The sequence below is a fragment of the Asparagus officinalis genome, chromosome 9 (genome assembly GCF_001876935.1).
Source record: "Asparagus officinalis chromosome 9, Aspof.V1, whole genome shotgun sequence".
Lineage (NCBI taxonomy): Eukaryota > Viridiplantae > Streptophyta > Magnoliopsida > Asparagales > Asparagaceae > Asparagus > Asparagus officinalis.
In genome coordinates, this window is record NC_033802.1 from 25410313 (window position 1) to 25425156 (window position 14844).

At 37.2% G+C, this 14844-nt stretch overlaps 1 protein-coding gene across 1 annotated transcript; it reads left to right on the forward strand.

The window, feature by feature from the left end:
• On the forward strand, positions 7576–8560 carry LOC109823310. Its single transcript, XM_020389594.1, has 3 exons — positions 7576–7841; positions 8022–8216; positions 8329–8560. Exons 1-3 carry the CDS (start codon positions 7576–7578, stop codon positions 8558–8560), a joined length of 693 nt encoding a protein of 230 aa, XP_020245183.1.

Genomic DNA, 14844 nt, shown 5'->3' on the forward strand with positions numbered 1-14844 from the left:
CTAATATAAATCATTAGTCCATTTATGACTAGGAACAATAGACATACCTCAATTCCATTGTAGAACATGTCATAAGCTAATGCACGAGCTGAAGAAATGTCATCAATATCTTCCAGATTTGACGCAGTAAAAGGATGGTGCAGAGCCTGTAGAAACAATTAATCAACTAATGCATTTAGAACAAGATCTATTAAACAATATTGTGTGCACTCTTTAGTCCTTTAAAGACCTTAATTTCTCCGCTGGGGAAAAAAAGATGAGTGATTGATTTATATCAATGACATATACATTAAATACATAAAAAGAAAACGTTCAATTTGTATAAAATGGAACTCACAAAAAGTGTATATGAAGAATAAAAAAGATTCAAGACTTATTAAAAAAAGATTTAAGACCTCACACCAAACTATTCATTCATCAAATGATTGCTAAACAAAGATAACAATAAGGTTTGATGTATTGAAATGAAGCTGACAAAACAACCACACAAACAATTCTTCTACTCTAAGGAGTAAGCATTTTGTTTTCTATGGACAGGCTAATGTCTTGACAATGATAGTGCATTGGATAAAGGCAATCAAATAGTTACCATAAGTTCTAGCTATGACAATAGTGGAAAGCTGTAAATTTATATTCTCTTTCCATATTACATCACTTTTAGGCTTGCGAACATCATCTTCAACTAAATTCTGGAAAATGATTCACAAGCCTAGGTGCTACATGTTTTCATTGATCTTATGAAATTCTCTAGTAATCAATATATTCAAAAGTAAACAAATGATTCAGGAATAATAGAAGTCATTTACAGTCATGTAATAGACAATCATACGCATATTATTAAGGTTTTACTTATAGATCTATGATAATAGCGAATGTCATATCACCTTCAACTATAATACATTGCCCATGTTCATCCTATGCATTATTTAAAGACAATTTCCTAAAAATCTTCCTGAATTGTAGTGGATGATTCTCTAAAGCTAGTACTATGATTCACAATTAACCAATAACCAAGACACATAAGGCATCTACAAACTGCAATCAACAAATATATAAATACACTACCTGATGAAATGACATCATTTATTCAAAGAAAATCATAAAATAGAAAAGGAGAAAAATAACTGAAAGATCTAGTTATGAGAACATCTGATAAATTATAGGTTCTATCACAAATAATGCACTATAAATATAAATCAAACATGCATTTTAGAAGCGTTATAATACTAAAAATATGTAAACTATAGGGGATACACTTCACATTAGGAACTTCTATTTACTAAAAAAGTAAATAGGAAGTAAGGTTACCTTGATAGATGGGTTCTTGCACCAACCTCAAATCCCTTTCTAACATCAAAATAAAAAAGAAGGGTAAAAAAGAATATTAGCTATAATCAGAATTAATTGCAACGCGTAATCCAAGAACTACATAAGAAATAAGAATAAGGAAATATAAGGAAATAAAATTCAATACTCAAAATCAAGAAAAGCACTTCCTTTGCTCCATTAAACTTCGGGTAATGAGCAATTTATAAAGCTAGTAAATATTCTAAATTTAATACTTTCATTATTTTGGAGTTAAGAGAAATAGGAAACTAAAAATGCCTTGCAATTAATAGCAATTATATTAACTAAGTAGTGGATTAAGAGAGCTCAGGTGAGGTAAATGATTTGCCTATAGCTGCAAAAGGGGAAGTTTATCAGACTCATGGGCTTTGGCTTTTATAGAGAGACATTTCAAGAGGGATTTCAATCATATTGTTTGACAGAGGGGGGAGAGATTCTGTTATCTTTATTTAGGAAGAAAGAACAATTTAGACAGAGAGGCGAGAAGAGCGAGAGGGCATATTTTCTAGAGAATAAGTCAAGATTTCTATTGATTTTTTTTAATTATCTTTTAACTTTTAATTTAATTTTAATTTATTTATTTCAAAAATTATTCTAGCTTAGGATAGGACTTAAAAAAAGGGCAAAATAGGCATTGAAAAGTTTTGAAAATGATATTCTCTTTTATAAGTAGTATAGATATAGATAGATAGATATAAGGTGGAGGAAATTTTTAAAAAAAGACCGATTTTGCTAAATAATTAGCAAAATCGATCTATTTTTGGTCAACATGTTAAAAAGAGGTCAATTTTAAAAATGTCCAGCTTAGAACATACGGGACTACTAATCTCGTATGTTTAGTGGCCACTAAGTACCCACTAATTCTAAATCACAAAACCCACGGGACTACTTGTCCCGTGGGTTTAGTTCTTCAACCCTCACAATCTCATTCTTCTTCATCTCCCTAAAAAACTCCACCCCCTTCTCTACATTACCATTTTTACAAAGCCCCGACATGATCGTAGCGTACGCCATCACATCCGACTGAACCTTATCCCTCATCATCTCCCCCCAAACCCTCCTCATCTCCTTCCAATCACCTTATCAACCCTCCCCTCCTTACACAACCCCTTAGCGAGGGACGTGAACATGGTCGTCGAGTCTCTGAGGGACTATCACTGCTGTTTCGGGGAGGGAGGGAGGTGGCGGGGCGAGGAGGACTCGAGGGCGGCGACGCGACGGGCGAGGGAGCAGAGGATGGAGCAGAGACTGTCGTCGACGCTGGCGTCACGGTGTTTGGTCATGGGGCCGATGGGGGTTCTGGGGTTGGGGGCTGAGAAAGATTGAACATTGGGGCTCGTTGGGACTGGATGAGGATTACGGGCTTGGAGGGGTGATCGGCATTTGTGGGGTTTTAGTGGGGAAGGGGTGTTGCTGCAGCAGTGGCGGAGGGGGCTTGGTCGGGCAAATAGTAGGCAGGAGGGGGAGCAATGGTTGTGGTGGGTGGTGGTGGTGGTGAGACATGTTGGGGGTGGCTGATGAAGGGGAAATGAGGGAAATGGGGGGACATAAAGAGGCCTTGAATGGGATTGTGAGGATAGGGAGGGTTGAAGAACTTAAACCTACGGGGCTACTAGTCCCGTGGGTTTTCTGATTAGTGACCAAGCCACTAAATATACAGGAATACTAGTCACGTATGTTCTAAGCTGAGCGTTTTTTAAAATCGACATCTTTTTGACCGTGTTGGCCAAAAAGAGGTCGATTTTGCTAAATAATTAGTAAAATGGCTAATTTTGCTAATTATTTAGCAAAATAGGTATTTTTAAAAATTTCCCCATATAAGATTTTATACCATTCAATTAAAGAGCTACACTTATGTCATAAGGTGCTAGTTTACATTAAAGAGCTACATTTATGTTATAAGAAGCCACAATATGGCTATTAGCAATCAGGGCTGTGCGTATGCTCTCGTGATGTAGGTTAAGGCAATTTCCTTAACATGCACCCTCAGCCTAGGTTCACGGGAAAAAAGAGGAAGTATTCAGCTAAGATGAGTGGATCTCATCTAGTAGTATTCGGAGTTCAATTTGAGGTGATGCTTCTTATTGTAATCAATTTGATACTAGTTGTGAGGGAGATGGTGATGTTTTTTTGCCCTAAATTTAATGGTGAGATTCTTGCTTTGACCATAGTTTTAGCTCAGTCCACTCCTAGTCTTGTTAAGTATGAGTCGGTGGTTGGATGGGAAAATTGAGGCCACACTGTTTTTAAGTTAGGGGATGGTGATGCTGTAGGTGTGCCTGATTTGGAGAAAACTTCTAAATTCCCACCTCTTAGTTCTCCTAGTTGGGCTAAAGAGGTGGAAGATGTCAACAATCAAAAGGAAACTAGTGTCCCTCTTGATACAGAGAAGAAAGATCAAAGGGAAGCTAGTGTAGCCCTGCTACAATGAGGGATAAAGGGGATTGGTGTCGCCTATTTAATGACAATAGAATGGCAGTGTAGGCATGAATCTTGATTATTCTCCTCTTTTGCTGATTTTCTTTTTATTAGTGAAGAGGATGGGGATGAAGGGGGGAAACCTTAGCATTTTCTAACAGATGAGCATTTACTAGGACTTGAAGTGAAATAGAAAGCCATGTTGCGTTTTATTCAGATCCCATTGAACAGAATATCGTGTTGCCTCAAATTTTTAATATTAAAATTGGGGGAGTTCTCGTCAAATTTGATAATGAGAAGCAGCGAAGTGCTATTCTTGACAAAGGGGCCTTGCTTTTGTGGTAGTCGACCTCTTTTATTGGGATTCGGATCTTCTCCACTACAAAAAAATAGTGGAGGGACCACTACATAATCACAGTCATTGATTATCTAGTTGATGGTTATGATTTTTTCTTTTAGTACAAATTAGGAATGAGTGCAATACACGGGGGTATGGTAAGTGTTAGATTTAGATTGTATCATAACCGCCTACTAAATAATCAACGCTTGAGATTAAAAGTAGTGGTCTCTCCACTATTTTTTTGTAGTGGAGAGGATCCAAATCCCTTTTATTGTGGCCTTGGTTGGATGATATTGACATCGATAAGTTTGATTCGACAACCTTTCCTATATGGATTCAATTGTCTGGTTTGTGTTGGAATTTATGGAATTCTCAACCTTTGAAAAAAATTGCTAGTATGGTGGGTTGGCCAATTTCTACTAACAAAATGACTATAAATTTAGGGACAAATTTTCAAAGCCTATCTGTTTTGAATTTTATTCCAAAAAAAAACTCATTTCAAACTTAGTTCCAAAATCCGACCCAGTTGGCTGAAACTGTGTTGGTTTTTGAAGAAAAAAAAGTTCTCAAACTTCACAGGAGTTGAAGTCTCGTGAAGTTTTTTATATAACAAAACTTCACGGGACTTTAACTCCTGTAAAGTTTGGGAATTTGTTTTTCAAAAACCGACCCAGTTTCAGCCCAACTAGGTCGGTTTTTGAAATTAAGTTTAAAACGGGTCTTTTTTTAGGAATCTTTTGGCAAACAGGTTGGTTTTAAAAATTTGTCCATAAATTTAGAGAGGCTACCTTATGCTCGAGGTTTAGTCGAAGTTACTATGCCAAAGGTTTTACCTAAGTCAGTGGAGATAGAGATCCCAAAGGCAGGATTTTGCAATAGGAAATTATTTATTAGATCCATCCTCAATGGTGTAATTCTCATAAGAGATTTGGCCATGGTGATGGCCATTGTGGGAAAAAGAAAACAACAATTCAGTGCGTACCAAAGAAGAAACCAGGCTTCAAAAAATGTTGATAATATGCAAACTTCAACTAATAAACGGATGCAACGCAGCAGTGCAGACGTTGGAGATACTTCAATCCTTTTCGGAAGAGAGTGGCTTCTGGTGCCACATCTGTTAAGGTAACTCCTAAATCTCTCTTATTTCTGAGAGAAATTTTCAGTCTGGATGTGGGAATGTATCTCATGCCAGTTCATTCAGTTCCCTTGCTTATGAATCTGAGGAGAAATTGTGATTGCACATGATAGTTTGGCAGACATGAGTAACACGAATGGGTTTCATGGTAGAAAAGTCAAGCTTATCTTTCATGGAGAAGGCTAATAAGTCTATCAAACAAAAATTAGCCAATAGATTTGTACATATTGGTAATCTTTTTTTTCTTTTTGCTTCGCTTGGAACTAGAATTAATGAGCAGAATAATGCTAGTGGTGTGTTGGAGAAATATTTCAAGAATTGGGGATGGAGTAGTAGTTACACTCATGCTGTGAATGGGAGGATTTGGTTATTTTGGGGATTTGGTTATTTTGAGTGGTAAATTGCACTTAAATGCCATATAGTTTCCCAATTCTTGCATTTAAATACCACATGTTGTATTTTGGTGCAAAAAAATTATCATAAAGTATTCAAAGTTTGAATGATACTACCACCGATCATGCAAACATAAAAATTTTCACCCAAATGTTTCTCTATGATACTTGCATGCTAATTTTAGAGTTTTTGACTAAAAAATATTCGTTAAATTTGCTATTAAATCAACCAAAATTCTTTTTTAAACTTATCTTAGTTCAACTTTAAAGTAGAGTTGGGATATATCTAATATAAATTTTAAAAATATTAATGGTTATAAAGCTTTAACATTAGTATGTAAATATCACAGAGAAACATTTGGAGAAGTTTCCATATTTGCATGATTGATGGTAGTAACATGCAAATTTTGAAAACTTTATGGTATTTGTTTGCACCAAAATGCAACTTATGGTATTTAAGTGCAATAAGTGAGAAAGTATATGGTATTTAAGTGCAATTTACCCTCATTTGGTACAAGGGTGTTGTTACTGTATCTATTTCCTGGTATAACTGATCAAGTTATTCATTGTGAGGTCTCCAATACTATGTTTCATTTTATTACTTTTATGATGTATGTATCTAATTGTCTTGTTTAAAAGCAATGCCTACGTGATCATTTGAAGCTTGTTAGATCTTCTCTCTCTTCCACGGACTGTGATGAGGGATTTTAATAATGTGATGGCTGAAGATGAGAAGTTATCGAATCGTTCTGTTACTGAACACGAAATTAAAGGCCTAGTGGATTATATTGAAGCTTGCTGTTTCTCTCATATGTAGAGTGTGGGGGTGTTGGTTCACTTGGATAAATAGCCAAGATGCTGTTCCTTCCACTTAATTCTCCTCAATAAATGCCTCTTTGATTCTTCAACTACTTCCTATAATAACATGACGGATGGATCTCTTCTATGCGTGGTAACGAAGGCAAAAAGCAACAAAGATGGTGACGGTGTATTCGTCGTTATCAAAGAGAATACATAAATAATTAGCTTGAAATATCAAGTGTCGGAAAGGCTTAAAATACCAATGCAATCTCTTTCACTGAAGTTCATATGCGAAAGGGAAAAGAACTATAGTACTTCAATTGACAATAACGATGACTTAAATTTGATGTTCGAGTATTGTCGGCGTAATGGATTTACAGACGTGAATTTGTATGCTACCTCCGCTGGGGAATCCTCAACTTCGCAGAACATGCAGACTATGCCGGAAAATGTGTAGGAATTACACTCTAGATTTCCTTATGAGTTCACTGATAGGTTTTGCCATTAGTTGTTAACTTTATGCATTGGTTGCTTAGGTAATGAGTTGGTTGTCAATGTTAGGTTAGGGACTGGTTGTTAAGATTATTTGTTCGCTATTACGTATACTAGTTGGTTGCTATGATAAGGTGTTTGATGTTAAGTATATGCGTTTGTTGTTAAGGTCACGAGTCTGTCCTTCAGAATAAGGGTTAGTTGTTAAGGATATGCGTTGGCTGTTACGTTTATGAGTTTGTTGTTAAGGTCATCAGTTCGTTGCTGATGCTATGTATTTTTATTACTACTTCAGGACAATACCGACAGAAAATTCGTGGTGCGCAGATAACATGTTCACCCAAACCTGTAATGATGAGCATATTCCTAATGACAACCCCACCGGCGACTCGATCATGCTGCTGGAAGACATGCTTAACCACCAAACAAAGATCCCAACTAAGTGGCACACCTCCATACGCGAAGTTGGTCAGAAATTTGATAGTGCTGCTGAAGTTAGATTAGCACTTTAATACTATTCAATTGCTAAACGGTTCGAGTATGAATTTTACCACAATGAACAAAGGCGCATAAGAGTCTATTGCCGATTCAAGCACACACATGGTTGCCCTTGGATGGTGTTTGCTTCCCCGCTCAAAAATTCATCTATCATGTCCATAAAGAATTTCGAATCTACCCACACATGTGGTCAACATGGATCAAATACTGGCAACTCAAGGGCATCAAGGAAGTTCATTGCTAGCCAAATACAAGCTTTTTTGAAGGTTAGGTCAGATCTTCGTGCAGTTGATATCAAGAACGACATGCTCTCTAATTTTGGCATCAAGATTAACTATAGTAAAACTTGGTGGGGTAAGGAGATAGCTCAACAGGACCTGTTCGGTGACGATGATGAGGCTTACGATTCACTAAGATGGTACGTTCTTTTTTATTCTTCTGAAATAACTCTTACGTTTTGGTTGCTAACTATACGTATTAGTTGTTAAAGTTGTTGGTTCGTCGTTAAGTATACATGTTGGTTGTTAAGTTTGAAGATTAGTTGTTATGGTTATGAATCCGTTGCTAAATTTACTGCTTTGTTATTATATTCATGCAGGTATGAATCCATGGTGCATGCAACTAATCCAGGGAGTCGTGTTATTATTGATGCTGATGACGGGAGGTTCAGGCGATTGTTCATTAGTTATTATGCGTGTATTGAAGGGTTCATTGCTGGGTGTAGGCCTCTATTATTTTTGGATGGAATATTTATTAAAGATCGCTACAGAGGCATACTACTTAGTGCCACTGGGTATTGACGGCAACCAGGGAATATTTCCCCTTGCTTATTGCGTATGCGACCAGGAGAATGAGGTTAACTGGAAATGGTTCTTATAAGGATTGTGGACATTACTGTATGATAGGAAAAATTCTTACCAACCTCCACATCGACTGGTAATGATTTCTGACGCCGACAAGGGTATTAGGGTAGCAGTCGAGGAATTCTTTCCAGATGCATTCCATTCAAGGTGTGTTCTGCATCTAGTCGAGAATTTTAAAAAGAAGATGAAGAATTTTGGACACAAGCCAAATGTCGCCACTACGTTGGGTGAGCTGTTAGAATCTACAGCTTATAAGTTCATAACTTCTGAATGAGATGATGACATGAAAGAATTGGCAACGATCGATCACAGGGCTTACGTTACTACAATGGAATACTCCCCGAAGAGATGGACAAACACGCATTTTCCTGGTATAAGGTAAGATAGCTTGGTTTTAACGTTATTTTGTTACAACACCATTATAGTTGTTTAGGTTAGAGTTAGCCTACAGTTTTCCGTTAAGGTTAGATTTTTATTGTTATGGTTAGAATTATTCTGCTAGGGTTTTATTATTAAGTTTAGAATTTTGTTGTTAAGGTTGGGACTTTAATGTTTAGGTTATGGTTTTATTATTAATGTTAGTGTTTTGTTGTTAAGGTATGGCCATGTTACTTCAAACGTTGCTGAGTCCTTCAACAGCTGGATAAGAAAGGCACGATTGTTGTGAATCTTACCTTTCATTCAGACCATACGGAAGCAAATAATGAAGCGCATGCATGAAAGGAGGCTAGTAGGTCAGAAATGGTCTGGATACTTATGCTCGGAAGCGAAGATGGTGTTATACGATAATATTCAGCGTGGTAGCTGCTTGGCGATTAAACATTCGACGAAAGATATTGTGAAGGTCGAGTCCAATAAAACTTACCATGTAGATTTGAATAATTGAGCATGTTCTTGCAAGTCCTGGGACATCACCCGCATTCCTTACAAACATGTGTGCTGTAACGCACCTGGGTTCACACAAGGCTGCAGTCTAAGGTGAAACCAGATATGTCAAACCTGTCATGAACCTACACTGTGCATAAACACATTTCACCAATCACAACAATATCCTCTAGTGGAACTAAATAGAAGTGCAGGTACAAAACAGGTAAAATAAAGGGAATACATATAATAGACATGATATAGAAGTGATATCTCATAAATAAAAAAGAATCATGTCTTAACTATAATACATCTGATATCTGAATAATGAAATTGTCTCAACATGAATAAACTAAAAATCGTACTAAGGCACATTGCCTTTACAATATGAAAATAAAACTCTAATGTCTGGATAAAACTCAATACTATAGTGGAGTCTCTACAAGTAAAAATACGCGACGATGATTATGCCAGAACTCCGTCACCTTGCGGCTCTCCGAAACTCCGAACTACCTGAAAAGTAATTTAAAAGAAAAAGAATAACAACAAGAGCGTCAGAGCGCTATAGCAAGATTACCTCCATCCGTCCCCAGGGGAAGGGCTGCTAGATGGAGTGAAGGCTCTATCTATTAAGCATAGTCTACCTAGATTCATTTTTCCCGTATCTAAGTGGGATTAATATTTAGAAACCTACAACACGAGACGTAGTACGTCGATCGAATGATCCAAACAAGGAAACCCTCATGTATATACCATAAGTATCAAATTGTAGATATCTAAATATTAATACCGAACTAAGAAAATACAATTTAATGGAACCAACAATTGAAAATCCACAACACGAGACTGGTACGTCGAGCGAAATAATCCAAATAAGGAAACCCTCATATATCTACCATATATCTCAAGTTGTGAATCTCTAATCATTAATCCCAACTAAGAAGTAAAGAAAACAGTAAAAGAATTAAGACATCAACACATCGTATTTATAATATCTTCCACTATCACGGGAGATAGAATAAGATACTAATGTTTGGTTCAGAAATTGCTTTCATTGACGAATTCATTATAACTTTGGGGGTTATAATAAGTTCAAAAGAAATAGTCTTTTTATAAGACTCTTACAAAGTTACAACCTCCTCAAACAAACGCAACGGGCGTTTATCTCCCATTGCTTGCGTGGGATCTTGGCCTGTGACGGGGATGTTGATATCCGTGGATACCAAGCGATCAGATCGATTCGGAGCTTCATTGATTCGCGAAGGAATCAAGAAACCGAAGTAATTATCTCGGCAACAGCGAGATAACCACTCTTCTCGAGATCACCGTAACGAGACAATCTCAAGGAAAAGAACCGGGAACTGTGGATCTGACGAACTCTTCTTCTCTGTGCTGAAGACCTCGGTCTGATCTCCTCCTCTCTTTTGAAATTCGTGCTCCTTCACTCGTCAATTCAGTAGGGCTTCGCCGACGCTCGAGAATTCTAGATCTGTGTAAATGAAGGCCCTAGGGGTGTATTTATAGGCTTTGGGACCTCCGTTTTCGGATAAGAACGGCCGATTCACTCTTATCCTCAGTTATAACCATTTTATCATATTTTTGGATGATATTTAGATTAGTTAGAACAAATCCGGGCGAAAACAGCTTTAAAACAGCGAAAACCACCTTTTCTGGGCTGCAGATACCCACGGTGTCTCGGCCAAGTCCGAGACAGTTGGAGTGTCTCGGCCGAGACACTAGCAGTGTCTTAGCTTTGGCTCTGGGCACCATTTTGCGCGTCCCGTCTGTTTTTGTCGTATTTTCGTCCTCCGAACTCAGAATTGCACGATTCAATATGCGTTGAAAAGCTGACGAGAAGATCTATAAGCTCCCATGGTTGAATGATATGTGGAGTAGACAGGACATGAGGAGCATTTTGTGTTTCGTAAGAGAAACGTAGCTCCTAATCAGTTCGTGTTTTCATTATTCTGAAGTTTCGTTGCTTCACACAGTTCGTCGACTCACTTCATGCACTTGTCGAAGTCAAATAAATTTTTGTGGCTCGGATAGTGACGTTTGTAGGCATATAAAATTGCTTATAGGTCCCTTAGCTCAGCTCGGCACGAACCGACAAACCAACGAGGCGACGAGATCGACGAATCGCACACAAGCAACGGAATACATCCATTCGCGTGCGGGATCAAGCCAAGTGTTCGAAGAGTCAACGAGTCATCCAACCGAGAGCGGACTCGAACGAATCACGATCGAATCAAGATCGGTTTCGGACTCCAACTCAGAAGCGGATTTACTGCCTAATCGGGATCCGGATTTACTGCCAAATCAGGTCAACGAATCAAGTCTGGATAAATCAACCACAGAACTGAATCACAGATAGAACCAAGAGCGGAAAACGACGGAACAACACACCCGAAAAGAGGCTCGGAAACCAAGTCACCGAGGCGGCTCGCGGAGCCACCAAGGTGGCTCGGCCAGTGCCGGCCACCTCGAGGTGGCCGACAGTTGTTCTTTCGCGGGCACTGTTCAGAGAGCCTATAAATAGGCCTAGAGATGACAAGAGTTGGGTTGTTTATAATAGAGTAGTAATCGTTCATACACATGTTGGATGTCGTTGATGAGCACAGCTTAGTACTATATGGGATAATGCGTCGACATACCAGATATTCACAGTTCATATTTGAGGTGGATATTGTTGATGAGCTCAGTTTAGTACTACGTAAGGTAGTGCGTCGATATTCCACATGTACAGGCCATTGAGTCGCATATTAGGAGGCTTGATCTAGCCGTCCGTCCCACACTAGGGTGCAATGAGGCTCGTGAGCCGTATTTCTAGGATACCTATTTGGTAGTCCGTCCCGCACTCATGTTACGCACTGAGATCACGATGAGACTAATGAGCCGTGTACATAGTTCAGGACACCTACAGGATAGTTCGTTGCACTGAGACAATTACTTGATAGCCTAAGTGTGGCAGATGTCGGTTATGAATACGACCTATCACTGAACTATATGACTGAGATACGTTGCTTTTGAAAGTATACAAAATTATGTGTTGGTATTTTATTCTATCTCCCCAATGATAGTGGAAGATATTATAAATACAATATGTTGATGTCTTAATTCTTTTACTACCTTCTGTACTTCTTAGTTAGGATCAATGATTAGAGATTCACAACTTGAGACATATGGTATATACATGAGGGTTTTCTTGTTTGGATTATTTCACTCGACGTACCAGTCTCGTGTTGTAGATTCCTAAGTGTTGATTTTATTATATTGTCTTTTCTTAGTTCGGTGTTAATGTTTAGGTGTTTACAATTTGAGACATATGGTATATACATGAGGGTTTCCTTGTTTGGATTATTTTGCTCGACGTACTATGTCTCGTCTTGTAGGTGTCTAAATATTAACTCCATTAGATACGGAAAAAATAAATCTAGGTAGAGTATGCTTAATAGATAGAGCCTCCACTCCATCTAGCAGCCCTTCCCCTGAGGCGGATGGAGGTGATCTTGCTGTAGCACTCTGACGCTCTTTATGTGGTTCTTTTTGTTACTTTCTCTTCTTTCAGATGGTACAAAGGTACGAAGAGCCGCAGGATAACGAAGTTCTTACATAGTCGGCGTTACATGAGTTTTTAGAGGCTCCACAGTAGATTTTATGTTTTATTCAGACATTAGAGTTTTATTCTTATTTTGTAAAGGCAGTGTGCCATAGTACGATTCTAGTTGATTTATGTTGACATTCTCATTATTTTGGTTGTCAGATGTATGGCTGTTGAGACATGATTCTTTTTATTTATGAGATATATTTTCTATATCATGTCTATTATATTTATACCCTTATTTTTTATGTTTTGTACCTCCACTCCTATTTGATTACACTAGAGGATATTGCTGTGATTGGTGAAACGTGTTTATGCATAGTGTGGGTGCATGGCAGGTTTAACATCTCTGGGTTCACCTTGGACTACAGTCTCGTATGAAACCAGGGGCATCACAGAATATACATGAAGAGTGGTAAGGCCAGATGAGCTTGTCGTGGCTAGCAGAGCCAGATGTAGTGAATGGAGCTAGAAGGTTGAGAAGAGCAGATATTTCATTCCTAATGTCCTGGGAGGTTCCTCTTCTTAAAATTGGGTGCCACTGCTAAGCATTAGAAATCCTGGAACCTTGTGAAAGAGTAGAGCAACTCTTTGAGAAAGCAAGGAGATGAACTCTAGGAAAAAGGCTGCTGAGGGAGTTTGCACCTGTCCACTTATCATGCCAGAAATAACAAGTTTTGTCATCCCCTACATTCCATCTAACGTGACTAAAGAAAGGAGGACAAATTTGTTGGCATATTTGTTTTGATGATGATTTACAAACAATCCTTAATATTGTTTGTATAGTGTTTGTGTTTTCTTATTAGGTATTCTAGACAAACAATAAGTCAGAGGTTGGATGTAATTGAGCTAAACGATCACATCAAATAGAGGTTTGCGAAATATCGGTATGAAGTCATTGCACATCAAGTCATATTCAAGATCAAGCTTCATCTGCAACCAAGTCAAACATATTGAAGATCTCATAGCTTGGGTATAATGTTTTAAGTTTATATTATGTGTGTTGATACTTTAAGCTCAATCATATACACACATACACGTATTTGGTTTATATATATATATATATATATATATATATATAGACACACACACACACACACACACACAAATTTTGGTTTTTGGTTTTTGGTTTTTAAGTTTAAATATGAAACAAATAAATATAATAAGAAAATACATACTTGTCTCATGTTTATATGCTTATATATGATTTCATTCATACCAAGTTGATTTAGTTCAATGAAATCATGTTTATTATTTTTAAAGTTTCAAAACATGTGTATTTTTGTTAAAAATATTATATTCATGGTTTATGGACTTAATAACAATATGTTATATCTTTTACCAAGTCTATATAATCATTTCATAAAGTTTCAAACTTTGTTTAAGTCAAAATGTCAAATTTCAAGTATGTTTAGTTTTCATGTTTTGGACTATTTTGCAAAATGATGAGTTTTCACAATTGAGAAGTGTAATTCCAAAAATTCTTTTTGTACCATGTTCATTTTCATGTTTACAAGTATTCCCCAAAGTTTTATATTTTTTTAAAATTTATTTACTATTTTTTTAAAAGATTTAAAGTTCTGTTTTACTGTTTATTTCAAGCTGATATTATGTTATCAGTCGACTGATGCAAGTGTTCGGTCGACTGAAGAAATCGTCTGGAATTACAAAAAATTTTTGTTTTTTATTTAGTCAATTGATCAGTCGACTGATGAGATCTTCAATCGACTGATATGCTGTGAGTTGCCTGTAACGGACAGCTCATCAGTCGACTATATTTTAGTTTTCCTTATTTTATCTTTTTGCTTAGTTTTTCTTGATTTTTGGGCTTTGTCTTATGATCTTGTATATACCCATTGCCCTCTAACATTCAGATGAAATCAAGAAGTGTTTAAAACAAGTTTACAAGAGTTTAAAGTTTTTTTAAAAGTTTGTTTGAGTTGCAAGTTTGTGAAGAAATTTTCACAAGAGCTAGAAGAGATCACCCTTTGGTGTTTGAGCTTCAACTCATCTCTCTCTCTCTCTCTCTCTCTCTCTCTCTCTCTCTTGATCTATAGAGAAGTTTTCCTTAAACTCAATTCTAGCTATTTATT